General features: G+C 47.9%; 1 protein-coding gene across 4 annotated transcripts in view; it reads left to right on the top strand.

The window, feature by feature from the left end:
* LOC119860016 (flavin-containing monooxygenase 5-like) overlaps window positions 1-17623 on the top strand; it is a 38195-nt gene extending 20572 nt beyond the window's left edge. For all 4 annotated transcript variants that reach the window (XM_038413086.2, XM_038413085.2, XM_038413088.2 and 1 more), the window contains 8 exons: window positions 388-566; window positions 1998-2186; window positions 2598-2760; window positions 11013-11155; window positions 12874-13073; window positions 13604-13956; window positions 14919-14991; window positions 15804-17623. In XM_038413086.2, coding sequence (XP_038269014.1) covers window positions 426-566; window positions 1998-2186; window positions 2598-2760; window positions 11013-11155; window positions 12874-13073; window positions 13604-13956; window positions 14919-14991; window positions 15804-16149 — 1608 coding nt within the window. In that variant the 5' untranslated portion in view covers window positions 388-425 and the 3' untranslated portion in view covers window positions 16150-17623. The remainder of the gene's footprint in view (window positions 1-387; window positions 567-1997; window positions 2187-2597; window positions 2761-11012; window positions 11156-12873; window positions 13074-13603; window positions 13957-14918; window positions 14992-15803) is intronic.
* The last annotated feature ends 364 nt before the right edge of the window (window positions 17624-17987 follow it).

The raw sequence follows: 17987 nt of genomic DNA, 5'->3' as shown, positions 1-17987 counted from the left end.
GGATTGTTTGCACAGGAAAACTGACCAGAATAGCTGTCCAGGAATAACTATCCCACTATAGCTCTTCTGGAATGACTCTCCATGGGGACACACTTATTCCGAGATACAATTGTCCACACAGAGAGTTACTGCGGAATAGCTATAGCCCTTTATATTCACTTCAACCTTATTCCAGAATAACTTCCCCATGGAGACAAGCGCTTACTGTGGTTTAGTATTTTTGGCTAATCCAGAGCCAAGGGGCCTGTTAGAGAATACAAAGAACAAAGCCATTTCTGGGAGGGATGCCTTTGCTTGACTGCTTGGCTCATGCAGAAGTTGTAGGGATTTTTCCTGAGGTAAAACTGTAAATCACATGAAAAGAAGAGGTATGTTTTCACTTCCCAGGATCCCTCCACAACTCTCAGCATCTCCTCCTGAGACAGATGGCCATGGCCAAGAAGAGGATTGCAGTCATCGGTGGTGGATCTAGTGGATTGTGCAGCATTAAATGCTGTTTGGATGATGGGCTGGAGCCCATTTGCTTTGAGAGAAGTGAAGATATCGGGGGGCTCTGGAGGTTCAAGGTAGGTTTGAGTTCATCATGAGTTTGGGTGCTTTTCTTAATTATGGCTATTATTTATTATTTGTATTGCAACAGCACCAAGCAGCCACTCTCAAGCATCAGGACCCTCTTGTGCCAGGTGCTGTACAAACCCAGAGCAAAGAGACTGAAATCTACGTATCAAATTGTATTATTATTTCGACCAGATGAAAGCCCATGCTGTCACACAGATGTAATTTGTAACGTCCCCCTGCGTGTAAAAAAGGCAAAAATGGCTGAGAAATTTAAAAGCAGGATGGTAACAGACTGTCAGTTGCAGCGATGTCTGAACCTGGTGATAGGGTGAGCAAGAAGAGCTCTCTGCCATGCTTGTAGCTGTTTCCATCACTTCACACTGACACAGCAGACATTCTAGGGTTCAGAGTGACAATCCTGGAATCTTATTATATAGAGTACCATGGGTGTGTGCAGGTATTAACAAGGTCTCTGCCCAGAGGAGGATGGCAAGGTCTTTTCCACCTATCTGGAGGATGCAGTCAACTCACCCAGAGTGCAATTGTGGCTCAGGTTTAGGGCCTGATCCAAGGCACATTGAAGTCAGTGGAAAGACTCCCATTGATTTCAGTGGGCTTTCGATCAGGCCCTTGCTTCTGACAATCAGTTTGTTAGGAGGCTGGAGGGGAAAGGTCAGTGCAGAAGGGCTTCAGCTCATAGCGAATCCTTTAGGCTGGAGAAGAACAAACTAGACTTATCCAGAAATGGGACAATGTTCCTTCCACAGACGAGTGAAGGCTTCTCCCACAGCTCTGGTGTCGGAATCCACAGGCTCCCTTCCGACAGAGGGCCCCATCCTGCTTCCACTGAATTCAGTGGCAAAAAATTGACTGATGTCCAAGGGGCACAAACAGGCAGGAGTCCACAGCAATGACAGCCTTCCTCTCCAGCTTCCTTTGCCCCAGTGAACTTCTGCTGCATGGCTCACCCTCACCAGGCCGTTGTAGGGTTTCCCGTCTGTGCACGTCGATTGCAAATCTCTCTCCTTGCCACACCCTCGGTGTGGATCATTCGCACCATCACGCGGAGACAGGGACATACTGGCAAATGCCACCAAAAGAAACAGTCCAGAGGGTGTGGTGTCAACACAGGGCATGGAGGGTGTTTGTGTGTGTCCAATATGTGAGAAGGGGCTCATGGGGGCTGAGGCTGTGCATGTGATGGGGGTGGGGTAGAGGGAAAGACGTGTCGTGTGTGTCAGCAGGTGCTTTACATCAAAGATGAAGGGAAACGTATAGGATGCTCAAGGTGTAGTTCTGCGGAGCAGGGAGGCTGCCATGGCAACAACTGTATTAGGGGAGATCACACCACCTATGGCTTCATGCTGCCTTCATTGCTAGAGCTTTACTTTCCAGAGTCAATATTCAAAAGCAATGTCCATGTTCTCCCGCTCCTGCAGGAGAATCCCGAAGAGGGCAGGGCCAGCATCTACAAATCTGTCATCATCAACACCTCCAAGGAGATGATGTGCTTCAGTGACTTTCCCATCCCGGCTGATTTCCCCAACTACATGCACCACTCCAAAATCATGAAGTATTTCCGCATGTACGCCGAGCACTTCGATCTTCTGAAATACATCCGCTTCAAGGTGAGGAGAACTGGCCCAGAGAGCCGAGGTAGGACTCTCTCTCTCTCTCTCTCTCTCTCTGCGTGTGCGCGCACATGCATGCACAGATGGTGAAAGAATCCCCCCCGCCCCTGATGAGGAAACATCTCTCACTCATGGAACAGGGAGATCTTTTTGTCTGGGGGCTGCCTGGCGGAAGTTACAGCCCAGCTCCCAGGAGCTGCCATAGCCCCACTCCCTATAGGAGCCAGTGAATCTGCAGACGCCGTGAGGCAAAACCCAGCAGAGCCCAACTGGCCTTCTGCTGCTGGTCCCAGCTGTGCGCTGGCCTTGTGCTTCCTGGCTGGGTTGCTGACTCAAGCACGGGGAGGAGGTTAGTGTCAAGGATGAAATTTCCTGGTGCCAGCTCTGTGAGTGCCCTTTTCCTACCAGACCACTGTGGTCAGTGTGACAAAGCGCCCGGATTTCTCCTCCACGGGCCAGTGGGACGTTGTCACAGAGTCTGAGGGGAAACAGGAGTCGACCATCTTTGATGGGGTCATGGTTTGTACCGGCCATCACACCAACGCCCATCTGCCACTGGACTCCTTCCCAGGTACGTCACAGAGCGGGAAGGGAAAGGGCCTTAGCTGAGCAGTGACTTTCCAAAGGGATAAGTAGAGGGAAAGCAATGAGCACGTGCTCCTGGGCTGGTGCTGGGACACACTGAAAGGTGCAATTCAGAGGACACAAATCCCAAATCGTTACATAGCTTCCAATGCCACAGGCAGCACAGCAGATACAGAGAGCCACTCAGGAACATGCCAGTGAGGGACGAAGAGCAGATACAGCAGTCATGTAGCTCTATGGCAGTGGTTCTCAAACTTTTGTATTGGTGACCTCTCTGAGTGCAACCCCCCTTATGAATTAAAAACACATTTTTTTATATTTAACACTATTGTAAATGCTGGAGGTGAGGTGGGGTTTGCGGTGGAGGCTGACAGCCCATAACTCCCCCACATAATAATCTCACAACCCCAATTTGAGAAGCCCTGCTCTATTGCTGTCTGGCTTCTCTTGATGGAAGAAAGCACTTTCTTCGCTGTTTCAGCTAGCACTGCGGTATCAGACTCTTCCCTTCCTGTTAGGGCTGCTAAGCCCTGGGAGTTTTATGACCCTCTCAAACTGCTTATTGGGGTTGGCAAAACTGTTTCCTGATCACAAACTCATTTGAACCTGTGCCCCTTCCCATCTGCCACTCCAGCTATTCAGAACCTCTGGTGTTCCAGCCACAAGCCAATCTGTGCTGTATGAAATTTAATACTGCAAAGTGCAAGGTCATGCACTTAGGGACTAACAACAAGAAGAAGAGACAGGAGGAGAAGAAAGATCTCGTATTGATTGATCATGGGATGACTGAGCCACCAATGTGATGTGGTTGTGAAAAAGGCTAATGCAGTCCTAGAATGTATGCAAGTATTTCCAGTAGAGACAGGGGAGTGTTAGTACCATTATACAAGGCACTGGTGAGACCTCATCTGGAATACTGTGGGCAATTCTGGTCTCCAGTCTTTAAGGAAGATGTATTCAAACTGGAAGAGGTGCAGAGAAGGGCTACTAGGATGATCAGGGGAATCTTATGAGAGAAGACTCAAAGAGGTTGGCTTTTTAGCTTAACCAAAAGAAGGCTGAGGGAACATATAGTTGCTTTCTATAAATACATCAGAGGGATAAATACTAGGGCGGGAGGAGAGGAGTTATTTAAGTTAAGTGCCAGTGTGAACACATGAACAAATGCATATAAACTGGCCATCAGCAAGTTTAGGCTTGAAATTAGACAAAGGTTTGTAAACCTCAGAGGAGTGACTTTCTGGAATCATAGAATCATAGAATCATAGAATATCAGGGTTGGAAGGGACCCCAGAAGGTCATCTAGTCCAACCCCCTGCTCAAAGCAGGACCAAGTCCCAGTTAAATCATCCCAGCCAGGGCTTTGTCAAGCCTGACCTTAAAAACCTCTAAGGAAGGAGATTCTACCACCTCCCTAGGTAACGCATTCCAGTGTTTCACCACCCTCTTAGTGAAAAAGTTTTTCCTAATATCCAATCTAAACCTCCCCCATTGCAACTTGAGACCATTACTCCTCGTTCTGTCATCTGCTACCATTGAGAACAGTCTAGAGCCATCCTCTTTGAAACCCCCTTTCAGGTAGTTGAAAGCAGCTATCAAATCCCCCCTCATTCTTCTCTTCTGCAGACTAAACAATCCCAGCTCCCTCAGCCTCTCCTCATAAGTCATGTGCTCTAGACCCCTAATCATTTTTGTTGCCCTTCGCTGTACTCTTTCCAATTTATCCACATCCTTCCTGTAGTGTGGGGCCCAAAACTGGACACAGTACTCCAGATGAGGCCTCACCAGTGTCGAATAGAGGGGAACGATCACGTCCCTCGATCTGCTCGCTATGCCCCTACTTATACATCCCAAAATGCCATTGGCCTTCTTGGCAACAAGGGCACACTGCTGACTCATATCCAGCTTCTCGTCCACTGTCACCCCTAGGTCCTTTTCTGCAGAACTGCTGCCGAGCCATTCGGTCCCTAGTCTGTAGCGGTGCATTGGATTCTTCCATCCTAAGTGCAGGACCCTGCATTTATCCTTATTGAACCTCATTAGATTTCTTTTGGCCCAATCCTCCAATTTGTCTAGGTCCTTCTGTATCCTATCCCTCCCCTCCAGCGTATCTACCACTCCTCCCAGTTTAGTATCATCCGCAAATTTGCTGAGAGTGCAATCCACACCATCCTCCAGATCATTTATGAAGATATTGAACAAAACGGGCCCCAGGACCGACCCCTGGGGCACTCCACTTGACACCGGCTGCCAACTAGACATGGAGCCATTGATCACTACCCGTTGAGCCCGACAATCTAGCCAGCTTTCTACCCACCTTATAGTGCATTCATCCAGCCCATACTTCCTTAACTTGCTGACAAGAATGCTGTGGGAGACCGTGTCAAAAGCTTTGCTAAAGTCAAGAAACAATACATCCACTGCTTTCCCTTCATCCACAGAACCAGTAATCTCATCATAAAAGGCGATTAGATTAGTCAGGCATGACCTTCCCTTGGTGAATCCATGCTGACTGTTCCTGATCACTTTCCTCTCCTCTAAGTGCTTCAGGATTGATTCTTTGAGGACCTGCTCCATGATTTTTCCAGGGACTGAGGTGAGGCTGACCGGCCTGTAGTTCCCAGGATCCTCCTTCTTCCCTTTTTTAAAGATGGGCACTACATTAGCCTTTTTCCAGTCATCCGGGACTTCCCCCGTTCGCCACGAGTTTTCAAAGATAATGGCCAAGGGCTCTGCAATCACAGCCGCCAATTCCTTCAGCACTCTCGGATGCAATTCGTCCGGCCCCATGGACTTGTGCACGTCCAGCTTTTCTAAATAGTCCCTAACCACCTCTATCTCTACAGAGGGCTGGCCATCTCTTCCCCGTTTTGTGTTGCCCAGCACAGCAGTCTGGGAGCTGACCTTGTTAGTGAAAACAGAGGCAAAAAAAGCATTGAGTACATTAGCTTTTTCCACATCCTCTGTCACTAGCTTGCCTCCCTCATTCAGTAAGGGGCCCACACTTTCCTTGGCTTTCTTCTTGTTGCCAACATACCTGAAGAAACCCTTCTTGTTACTCTTGACATCTCTTGCTAGCTGCAGCTCCAGGTGCGATTTGGCCCTCCTGATATCTTTCCTACATGCCCGAGCAATATTTTTATACTCTTCCCTGGTCATATGTCCAACCTTCCACTTCTCGTAAGCTTCTTTTTCATGTTTAAGATCCGCTAGGATTTCACCATTAAGCCAAGCTGGTCGCCTGCCATATTTACTATTCTTTCGACTCATCGGGATGGTTTGTCCCTGTAACCTCAACAGGGATTCCTTGAAATACAGCCAGCTCTCCTGGACTCCCTTCCCTTTCATGTTAGTCCCCCAGGGGATCCTGGCCATCTGTTCCCTGAGGGAGTCAAAGTCTGCTTTCCTGAAGTCCAGGGTCCGTATCCTGCTGCTTACCTTTCTTCCCTGCGTCAGGATCCTGAACTCAACCAACTCATGGTCACTGCCTCCCAGATTCCCATCCACTTTTGCTTCCCCCACTAATTCTACCCGGTTTGTGAGCAGCAGGTCAAGAAAAGCGCTCCCCCTAGTTGGCTCCCCTAGCACTTGCACCAGGAAATTGTCCCCTACGCTTTCCAAAAACTTCCTGGATTGTCTATGCACCGCTGTATTGCTCTCCCAGCAGATATCAGGAAAATTAAAGTCACCCATGAGAATCAGGGCATGCGATCTAGTAGCTTCCGTGAGTTGCCGGAAGAAAGCCTCATCCACCTCATCCCCCTGGTCCGGTGGTCTATAGCAGACTCCCACCATGACATCACTCTTGTTGCACACACTTCTAAACTTAATCCAGAGACACTCAGGTTTTTCCACAGTTTCGTACCGGAGCTCTGAGCAGTCATACTGCTCCCTTACATACAGTGCTACTCCCCCACCTTTTCTGCCCTGCCTGTCCTTCCTGAACAGTTTATAACCATCCATGACTGTACTCCAGTCATGTGAGTTATCCCACCAAGTCTCTGTTATTCCAATCACGTCATAATTCCTTGACATCACCAGGACCTCCAGTTCTCCCTGCTTGTTTCCAAGGCTTTGTGCATTTGTATATAAGCACTTGAGATAACCTGTTGATCGCCCCTCATTCCCAGTATGAGGCAGGAGCCCTCCCCTCTCAGACATTCCTGCCTGTGCTTCCTCCCGGTATCCCGCTTTCCCACTTACCTCAGGGCTTTGGTCTCCTTCCCCCGGTGAACCTAGTTAAAGCCCTCCTCACTAGGTTAGCCAGCCTGCTGGCAAAGATGTTCTTCCCTCTCTTCGTAAGATGGAGCCCGTCTCTGCCCAGCACTCCTCCTTCATGGAACACCATCCCATGGTCAAAGAATCCAAAGCCTTCTCTCCGACACCACCTGCGTAGCCATTCGTTGACCTCCACGATTCGACGGTCCCTACCCAGGCCTACCAAGGGGAGCAGAGGGGGAAAAAAACCTAACTGACTTCAGGACGGAGCTTGATAAGTTTATGGAGGAGATGGTATGATGAGACTACCTACAATGGCATATAGTTGATACACGACTGCTAGCAGCAAACATCTCCAGTGGCTGGTGATGGGACACTAGATGGGAGGAGTTACTGATAGAGAATTCTTTACCAGTTGTCTAGCTGGTAGGTCTTGCCCGCATGCTCAGGGTTTAACTGATCACCATAGAGCTTTAAACTAGGAATCTGAGGGAGATGGTTGGGAGATGTCCAGGTAATCTCCATGCCAGATTTTAACATTGAGAGGGAAGAAAACGAAGTAAGAAAGGATACAACCATAAGTAGGAGAATGGACACAAGGAGGAAGGATAGTGTACATACCAGTCTAATAGGTTATACTGGCGGTAGAATGTCTGTGCCTAACTGGGTAAAGAATGTGAGCGAAGCCAAACAGCAAAATTAAGATGTTTGTACACCAATGCGAGGAGCCTAGGTAACAAAATGGAGGAACTAAAGCTACTGGTCCAGGAAGTGAAACCAGATATTATAGGGATAACAGAAACATGGTGAAATAGTAGTCATGACTGGATTACAGGTATTGAAGGGTATGTGCTGTTTAGGAAAACAAAATAAAGGCAAAGGTGGTGGAGTAGCATTGTATATCAGTGATGAGGTAGATTGTAAAGAAATAAGAAGTGATGGAATGGATAGGACAGAGTCTGTCTGGGCAAAAATTACATTGGGGAAGAAAGCTACTAGAGCCTCCCCTGGGATAGTGCTTGGGGTGTGCTATAGACCGCCGGATCTGATTTGGATATGGATAGAGACCTCTTTAATGTTTTTAATTAAGTAAATACTAATGGGAATTGTGTGATCATGGGAGACTTTAGCTTCCCAGATATAGACTGGAGGACAAATGCTAGTAATAATAACAGGGCTCAGATTTTCCTGGATTCGATAGCTGATTGATTCCTTCACCAAGTAGCTGCTGAACCATCAACTGTAAACTCAGGAGTTGTACCATATGACTGGAGAATTGCTAACATAGTTCCTATTTTTAAGAAAGGGAAAAAAAGTGATCCTGGTAGCCTGTTAGTTTGACGTCTGTAGTATGCAAGGTCTTGGAAAAAAATTTGAAGGAGAAAGTATTAAGGACATTGAGGTCAATGGTAACTGGGACAAAATACAACATGGTTTTACAAAAGGTAGATCGTGCCAAACCAACCTGATCTCCTTCTTTGAGAAGGTAACAAATTTTTTAGAGAAAGGAAATGCAGTGGATCTAATTTACCTCGATTTCAGTAAGGCATTTGATACAGTTCCACATGGGGAATTATTAGCTAAACTGGAAAAGATGGGGATCAATATGAAAATTGAAAGGTGGATAAGGAACTGGCTAAAGGGGAAAGAGACTACAGCGGGTCCTACTGAAAGGTGAACTGTCAGGCTGGATGGAGGTTACTAGTGGAGTTCCTCAGGGATCGGTTTGGGGACCATTCTTATTTAATCTTTTTATTACTGACCTTGCCACAAAAAGTGGGAATGTGCTAATAAAGTTTGTGGATGACACGAAGCTGGGAGGTATTGCCAATTCAGAGAAAGACCGGGATATCATACAGGAAGATCTGGATGACCTTGTAGACTGGAGTACTAGTAATAGGATGAAATTTAATAGTGAAAAGTGCAATATCATGCAATTAGGAATTAATAACAAGAATTTTTGTTATAAACTGGGGACACATCACTTGGAAGTAACAGTGAAGGAGAAGGACCTCGGAGAATTGGTTGATCACAGGATGACTATGAGCCACCAATGTGATATGGCCGTGAAAAAAGCTAATGCGGTCTTGGGATGCATCAGGTGAGGTATTTCCAGTAGAGATAAGGAGGTTTTAGTACTGTTATACAAGGCACTGGTGAGACCTCATCTGGAATATTGTGTGCAGTTCTGGTCTCCCATGTTTAAGAAAGATGAATTCAAACTGGAACAGGTACACAGAAGGGCTACTAGGATGATCCGAGGAATGGAAAACCTGTCTTATGAAAGGAGACTCAAAGAGGTTGGCTTGTTTAGCCTAACCAAAAGAAGGCTGAGGGGAGATATGATTGCTCTCTATAAATATATCAGAGGGATAAATACCACAGAGGGAGAAGAATTATTTAAGCTCAGTACCAATGTGGACACAAGAACAAATGGATATAAACTGGCCATCAGGAAGTTTAGACTTGAAATTAGATGAAGGTTTCTAACCATCAGAGGAGTGAAGTTCTGGAACAGACTTCAAAGGGAAGCAATGGGGGCAAAAGACATATCTGCCTTCAAGACTAAGCTTGATAAGTTTATGAAAGGGATGATACGATGGGATAGCCTAATTTTTGCAATTAATTGATCTTCAATTATTGGCGGTAGATATGCCCAATGGCCTGTGATGGGATGTTAGATGAGGCGGGATCTGAGTTACTACAGAGAATTCTTTCCTGGGTGTCTGGCTGGTGAGTCTTGCCCTCGTGCTGAGGGTTTAGTTGATCACCATATTTGAGGTCAGGAAGGAATTTTCCTCCAGGGCAGATTGGCAGAGGCCCTGGGGGTTTTTCACCTTCCTCTGCAGCATGGGGCACGGGTTACTTGCTGGAGGATTCTCTGCACCTCGAAGTCTTTAAACCACGGTTTGAGGACTTAAATAGCTCAGACATAGGTTAGGGGTTTGTTACAGGAGTGGATGGGTGAAATTCTTTGACCTGCGTTGGGCAAGAGGTCAGACTAGACGATCATAATGGTCCCTTCTGACCTTAAAGTCTATGATTCTGTGATTCTATGATTTGGAGTTGGAAAGGAATTTCCCTGCAGATCAGATTGGCAGAGACCCTGGCAGTTTTTCACTTTCCTGTACAGCACGGGCCATGTGTTACTTGCAGGTTTAAACTAGTGTAAATGGTGGATTCTCTGTAACTTAAGCCTTTAAATCACGATTTGAGAACTTCAGTAACTCAGCCAGAGGTTATGGGTCTATTACAGGAATGGTTAGGTGAGGTTCTGTGCCTTTTAGTGTGCAGGAAGTCAGCTTATATGATCATCATGGTCCCTTCTGGCCTTAAAGATTATGAATCTATGCTGGGGCAGGAGGGAAGACTCCTCTGAAAGCTTAGCTGCTACGGCAGAGTCTCTTGTATTCGTTTTACCCCTTCCCTTCTTTGCTCCTTATCCCCACACCTCTCACTCCATTATTACTCTGATGCAAGGCTCCAACCCACACACCAGCTCCTATACACTGCGTACCTGGCCAGAGCAGTGTAGAGAGCTCCGAAAGCCTCGGTTCCAGCTGTGGGACAGTTCCTCTGATACAGACATTGCAGAAGATGGCTATATGGCTGCCTGTACAATCCCCGGCTTGGGGGGCATGCCAGGGGACAGACTGACAGTGGTGTTAGCTTCAGAGTGGAAATCTAGCATGCAGCACTGTGGTGCATAGAGGAACGTGGGGAACTGCCATAACTTAGATAGACCAGAGGCATCTTCAGCCCCCCAGAGCAGCTCAGGGTCAGAAAGGTGCTCAACCTTTGCTCAACCTTTTCCCTGGGCTGATGGATCTGTGATGCACCTCTTAGAGGTGCAGCCCAGAATGTCACTCTGGTCCCCACCCACACAGTCTCCCTTAAACAGAGGATATCCCCCCTCACTGTTTGTGCTGAGCTCCAGAACCACAATGTTCAAGTGGGCAAAGACACAGGCCAAACACCCGTACTGCCCAGAGCCTAAGCTGCTCCGCTCTCTCCTGGCAGGGATTGAAAAGTTCAAAGGCCGGTACTCTCACAGCAGGGATTACAAGAACCCTCAGGAGTTCTCGGGGAAGAGAGTCATAGTGATCGGCATTGGCAATTCAGGAGGGGACCTGGCCGTGGAGCTCAGCCATGAAGCTGATCAGGTTTGGTTCAAGAGGACGGCTCTCTCGTTCATGGCACAGTGCAGCACCCCCCATCTCACTGGGCTAAAGGCAGCAGCACTGACGAATACACCGCACCACCACACAAACCCCAGAAACACCTAAACTAAAGTCCTGACCCAACCTCTGCTGAAGTCAATGGAAAGACTCCCATTTGAAGCAGCCCCTAAGTGCAGAGAGGAGATATGAAAGTTTATACAGTTCATCAGAGTTAGTATCAAAGCGTCATCATGGGCAATCTGCACTTACCAAGTGGATGTAATGGACATAGGGAATTGCCTACAGCTGTTAGTAGTTTGGCAGCTGCCATCTTAGTCTACAGTAGGGATGGAACTAGGACCTTCCAGAGCTATACTCCACCAGGAGCTAGAGAGACCAGTGCTATAGCTAGGGACTGTAGCAGAGTTCTAGCCGCTGTAGATTGGGTACAGGGTGGGACACAATGTGCACCGACCAGTAGGTTATCCACAATGCTGTGCCCTCAAAGTAGCATGTCCCACTTCCTCATTAGCCCATCGTCCCTGCCTACCTGTACCTTGCATAGAGTCATGGGGAAGCGCCCGCAGTGACATCCCTACCAGCCGTGCAGGAGATCAGAGATGGCAGGAAATCAGACGTGGCCAGGGAAGAGCTGGATATTGTGTTGAAAGATGTCAGGAGCCTCCATGGTTTGAAGACTAGAGCAGTCTCTTCAATACAAGAGGGTTTGGGCACAAGCTGCAGGGGAAATAAATGCAGAGGAAGGAAACAGAACTATGGGCAAACGAAAGAAAAGGTGGCAAGGTTTAACAAGGAGAACAGGGTCACCAGCGCCGAGAGCTCTTTCATAGCAGGCCCAGCCACCTGCCCACTAGCAGCCCAGCATTCCCCAAGGCACCACAGAGCATCAGTGTATCTAGCAGTGACAGGATGCACAGCAGAAGTGGAGGGTCAGGGAAGGTCCTTGTAATGAGACATTTCCCCCTATAGGAACATTCAGTGATGTCTGGGTTAAGGATACTGATCTGGGAGCATGTTGTTTCCAAAACTGTCCCAGGCCGAGGCCTGTCCTTTGTGTGATCCCACAGTGCCATTCGCTGGGGTTGCACACAGCTGTAGACTAAGGATGGCAACTCCCTTCTCTGGGTGCATGGCAGATGTCCAGCCAGAGCCTGACAGCAGGGCTCTCAGCAATGGGGCAGCACAGACAGTGACACCACAGAGCCCGCAGTTAGCAGTGCGGTGTCGGCCCTAAGCACTTTCTGCACCCTGCCGGGCATGGAGCAGACAACTGCTATGTGCAGCCTGCTCTGTTACACAGCCAGGGACCGAGGTCACAGCTCAGTGAGGTTCCTCAGAGTCCCAGCCAGGCTTCTCTCTGAGATCCCCAAAACCTCCAGTGAGACTACAGCTGGGAGTCGGAGGCAGGGGATGTCAGTGGAGATCATGCGTGAGTGGATGCCAGTGGGAACCAGGGCCGAGTGGGCAGGGATGAAGATTAAGATTGTCAGCTCTTTGGGGCAGGAACTTCCCTCACAATGTGGCTGTACAAGTGTCCAGCACACTGGAGTTGATCTCAACTGGGGCCTGTATTACTCACCCTATTGCAGATAATAACTCATGACCGTAACAATCCCTGACAGTGCCATGAAGTGCCAAGTAGTGTGACCTAGAACAGTATGTGTCAATGTCCAAGAGAACTCTCTTTCTCCTCTGTCTAGGTCTTCCTCAGCACCAGGCGTGGGGCATGGGTGCTGAATCGCGTTGCGGAGCAAGGGTACCCTGTGGACATAGTGCTCTCCACCAGGTTTAAAACCTTTTTCAAGCAGATGTTGCCTACATCCATGGTTAACCAATGGGCGGAGAACATCGTAAATGCAAGATTCAACCATGCACACTATGGTCTAAGGCCTCAGCACAGGTGCTTTCAAACACCCTGGGTATTCCCCTCAGCCTGCTGGGGCAGGATGGCAAATCATTGGAGTTAGATATAAAAGATTGAGGTCCTGACTTTTCCCTTCCACCATCACTGCACTTGGGGTAGGGGTGGGAGGGTAATTTTGTGATTCCTGTGTTCTGGCACAGGAAGGGCCCGAGCCAGCTGTCAGGGTATGTTAGAGCATCCTCAGAGTTTACACCCTCCTTCCTGTGACCATTGGGAAGAATGGCCATAGGGCGGTGCCTCTTGCCTGGGGGTAATCTCAAGAGGCTGTTTTTGCCCCCTTTAAGGGTCCATTACACTACTGGAGCCATAACGGACACCAAGCAATCTTCAAATAGCCTTTTGCACTCATGCTGCTAGTACTACGGCTGTGCTGCCTGAGCCAAATTCTAACACTGAGACTAGTAACAAAGGAGAGGAGACCTGACCATCGCACTGATCCTCCTCCACTTTCAGAGGTACGCCATTTACCCAGACAGATGTTGACACACCTTCTCTTTGCCATGCAGGATTATGAGCCAACACCCAACTATCAATGATGACCTGCCGAACCGCATCATCTCTGGCAAAGTGCTGGTGAAACCGAACATCAGGGAGTTCACAGAAACTGGCGTCATCTTCGAAGACGGCACCATAGAGGAGGACATTGATGCAGTTTTCTTCGCTACAGGCTACAGCTTCTCTTTCCTCTTTCTCCAGGACTGTGTCAAAGTGGTCAAAAACCAGGTCTCCCTGTATAAATTCATCTTCCCTCCTCACCTAGAGAAGCCAACTCTGGCTTTCATTGGTCTCATCCAGCCACTGGGGGCCATCATGCCCCTTGCAGAACTCCAGAGTCGCTTGGCCACACAAGTATTCAAGGGTACGTGAACCAAAATGCAGGAAATAGCCCGGGATCTCTGGACTATAGAGCTCTCCGAAACCCTAAGCCTGTGTTAGTAAAGAGCCTTGCTGGATTGGCATGGTACCAGCCAAATTCAGCAGAGCTGTGCAGTCCCTGGGCTGGTGGGTGGCAGCAGTACCCATATGAGTGCCATGATGATGAGCCAGCCCATGTCCCTCTCCACCATAGTGCTGTTTCAATCCCAAGTATTTGAGGATGGCTGCTCACCAGGTGGTTGGGCCTTCACTCCTCTCATTTTGGAAGCATGGAAGTGTTGTGATCCCAGGAAATGGGGAAGAGGAGTCACAGGAAGTACTGAGGCTGTGAGGAAGGAATCTCAACTCTAGATCCAGGCAGGTCCCTGACAAAGATAGACCGGCCCATCGATAGCAATTCCAGGCCCCAGAGCAGAACAGTCAATGGGCCCCCAGGCCCGGTGTGGTGTCGCCACATGGGTATGGAGCTGGATCACGTGCGGCAGCTGGTGCACGCACACACAAGCCACGCCCATGCGGACACAGTCCACCTGATATTTGGACTGTACTGCGCCTCTGCTGTCTGGTGCCCCGTGAGCTGCTGCCGGCTGCGCTGCTGGGCGTGCTACCATGGCAACGGCCAGGGGCCCCAGGCCCTTCTAAATTGCCTGAGCTCCTGGGCAGTTCCCTCTTTGCCCCCTCTCCTGTCAGCAGGTCTGAAGATAGACTGTCTTACCCCCATGTCTCTCACAGAATCTGGCTGCCCACTGTGCTCCAGGAGCTCCAAGCTCTGCAACTTTGGGGACACAAAGTCATCACGGCCTTCCCAGCCCAAGGGGCAGTGCTTCCTGTAGGAAACAACAACTTCCCCTATCCCTCACACACAGAGCTCTCTCTGGAAATGGCTGATCCCCTCCTGAAGGAGCCAGACACGTCTCTGCTCATACTCTGACTTTTCCCTTCTAGGGCAGATCAGGTTGCCCACAGCAAGCGACATGATGGCCGATATTACACAGAAGAAAGACGAAATGGAAAAACGGTAGGAACCTTTATCTGAAGTAATAATTATTGGGCATGCTTGGAAGGAGTCTTTCCCTGAGAATGTCTTAAGTTTCTGTCATTCTCTAACATACCTCCAATGTGTCATCAATTTGTTGTAAAGAGTAAGGTATTTCCAGCTTTAGCTCTCTTCATTAAAATTTATCTGTAAACAATTATTTGATCTGGAATTCTTCTCCCATCCCTATCTTCCTTCTACACATAAATGTGACATAAAAGAACAAGATTAAATATTATAATTATAGCTGTAGAAAACTAAGCAATATGATCCTCATCCCTATCCCCCAGATTGTGGCTGAATCCAGTAGCGAATAGGGGAGAAAATCTCGTTTCAGCCAATAGAAGGAGACAAGGACTCACTCTCTCTGCAGACATCCCCCACCTGGAGAAGTTCTTCCTAAGCCTGTCAGATCTTCTGGCATTCGAGCCCCATGTTAGGCACCACTTTTAAAATCACCTATATAAAACTGACGGTGGAGTTGGAAGACTGGGCTTTCAGTGCTAAAAGCACATATCTTACCAATTGAGCAAACTCCATTAGCAGCCATGTTAATCTTTTCTGGAGACCTGCCAATAGAAGGGGGCAAAGACACTTATACCCACCTGGCATGGGTTACGACTTCACATGAAATCGTGACCCAGCTTTTACTTTAATTCCAGTTATAGTGGGAATTAATTCCAGAGACGGAAATTCTCCAAATTTGGTGCCCCTCAGGAATGTCATTTCCTGGTCAGTGCAGTCTGCATTTGCTCACACTACAAGGGCACCCACACTTCTCTCTCTTATTTCAGGTATGTAAAAAGCCCGCGCCACACTATCCAAGTGGATTATGTCAAATACATGGATGAACTTGCCTGCCTGGCAGGAGTCAAGCCCAGCCTGCTGTCTCTCTTCCTCACAGATCCAAAGCTTGCCATGGAGGCTTTCTTTGGCCCCTGCACGCCATATCAGTACCGCCTGAGAGGGCCAGGGAAATGGGATGGAGCCAGGAAAGCCATCCTGACCCAGAGAGAACGGATCATTAAACCTCTGAAAACCAGGGCAGTAGGAGATTATACCCACCACACCTCAATGCTCTATTTCTTTAAGATAGTTGGTGCCGTTGCTCTCTTTGCTATAATTATTGCTTATTTTTAAATGCTTATTCTCTACATGGTTACATAGGAAAGGGGGATTATGTAAAATGTGATTATCTGGTTTCTGTTGGTTTCTAATTTGCTCCCTGCAACTTTATCACATATCCAGTGTAACCATCCACTTCCATTCATGTGTTGAGAATTTCCTCCCTCTCAACTATTGCTATGGATTATTTTGTCTGCTGTCACTGTCTGCTGTTGTGTTAGAGATCTTTGGTTCCATTAAATATTCTGTAGGCTACTAGCTGGTATGATTATAAAAACCAAAGACAGGCACAGGTGTCAATAGCTCAGGAAGTTTAAATGGGGCCATTGTGACAAGAGACATAATCAGTCACCACCCTTCCTCTATAGGTAATCTGTATGCAACAATTCCATTGTATTGTAATGTCTCAGCGGCAGGAAGGAGACTGGACACATATGTCAAGAGTTCTCCGTGGTAGGCTACTGGGCCAAACTCTCACTGCTCTTGTACTGATTGCTTGGCCTCTTGCTAGTTTGGGCACCAGTGCCTGAAATTGCACTTCTGCCTTGGATCTACTGCACATTGAGGTGGTGCTGCTGGGGTAACTGAGGCAGGAGCACAGGGGAAGTCCTTAAACTGCAGAGACATTGGGATTGAGGGACTGGACTCAGCCTTAATGAGTGGGTGAAAATGTAATGGAGTGTGGGGTTGAATCCAGAACAGTGAGGGGTTGTGCCACCACTTGGCCTGTAACCCCGGGTGCGTCACAATGCTTTGTTGTTGTAGCTCACAGCCTGGGATGCTCACAGCCACCCCACAAGTATGCGGGTCTCACCCTGTCTGTCTTGTGCTAGACAGCCCTGGTTCAGCAGCTCTGACCCCAGAAGCCTGTCTACAGTTCCTCTCCGGCTTCCACCAGCCTTAGTTAGAACCAGCAAGGTGGTCCCAACACACTCCCAGTCCTGAATTTCCCTAGCCCGTGTCCTCTGTAGTCTCCAGCCCTCTCCTGGACAGTTCCGAAAAATTATAAGGGCCATTTCTTCCTCCAGAGACAGCTCATTAATTGGAGCTGACAATCACTTTAATTCAAATGCAGCACTATAGGTTTCGATTAATAGTAAGACCAGTTGATTAACAAAGGAAGATAGGAATTGAACTGAGTTCAAGTATGAGATAAAGTTAGAAATGGTTACAAGCAAATAAAAGTGAAAACATGTCTAAAACTTAATCTAGCAAGGTACAGTCTTTGCCTAAGCAGGTTTCTCACCTATATTCAATTTCTGAGACTGCAGCCCCCCGTTGGATGAAGGCCCCATCTTTCTCAGCTTGTAAGAGCTCTGTTCTGTTGTGTCTGTCAAATGATGGCTGCCAAAGATGGCTTCTATCTTTGCTTGAATCTTCCCAAATTCAATTACTTTGTTTCAAGAAGCATGATGAGCTCATGCTATTCTTCCCTTTTCTGTGGGCTTCTGTCATAAATATAAAGGGAAGGGTAAACACCTTTAAATCCCTCCTGGCCAGAGGAAAAACCCTTTCACCTGTAAAGGGTTAAGAAGCTAGGATAACCTCGCTGGCACCTGACCAAAATGACCAATGAGGAGACAAGATATTTTCAAAGCTGGAGTGGGGGGGGGGAACAAAGGTTCTCTCTGTCTGTGTGATGCCTTTGCTGGGAACAGAAAAGGAATGGAGTCTTAGAACTTAGTAAGTAATCTAGCTAGATATGCGTTAGCTTCTGTTTTGTTTAAATGGCTGATAAAATAAGTTGTGCTGAATGGAATGTATATTCCTGTTTTTGTGTCTTTTTGTAACTTAAGGTTTTGCCTAGAGGGATTCTCTATGTTTTGAATCTAATTACCCTGTAAGGTATTTAC

The sequence above is a fragment of the Dermochelys coriacea genome, chromosome 8, assembly GCF_009764565.3.
Source record: "Dermochelys coriacea isolate rDerCor1 chromosome 8, rDerCor1.pri.v4, whole genome shotgun sequence".
NCBI classification, from domain to species: domain Eukaryota; kingdom Metazoa; phylum Chordata; order Testudines; family Dermochelyidae; genus Dermochelys; species Dermochelys coriacea.
This window is presented reverse-complemented; position numbering and strand designations above follow the sequence as displayed.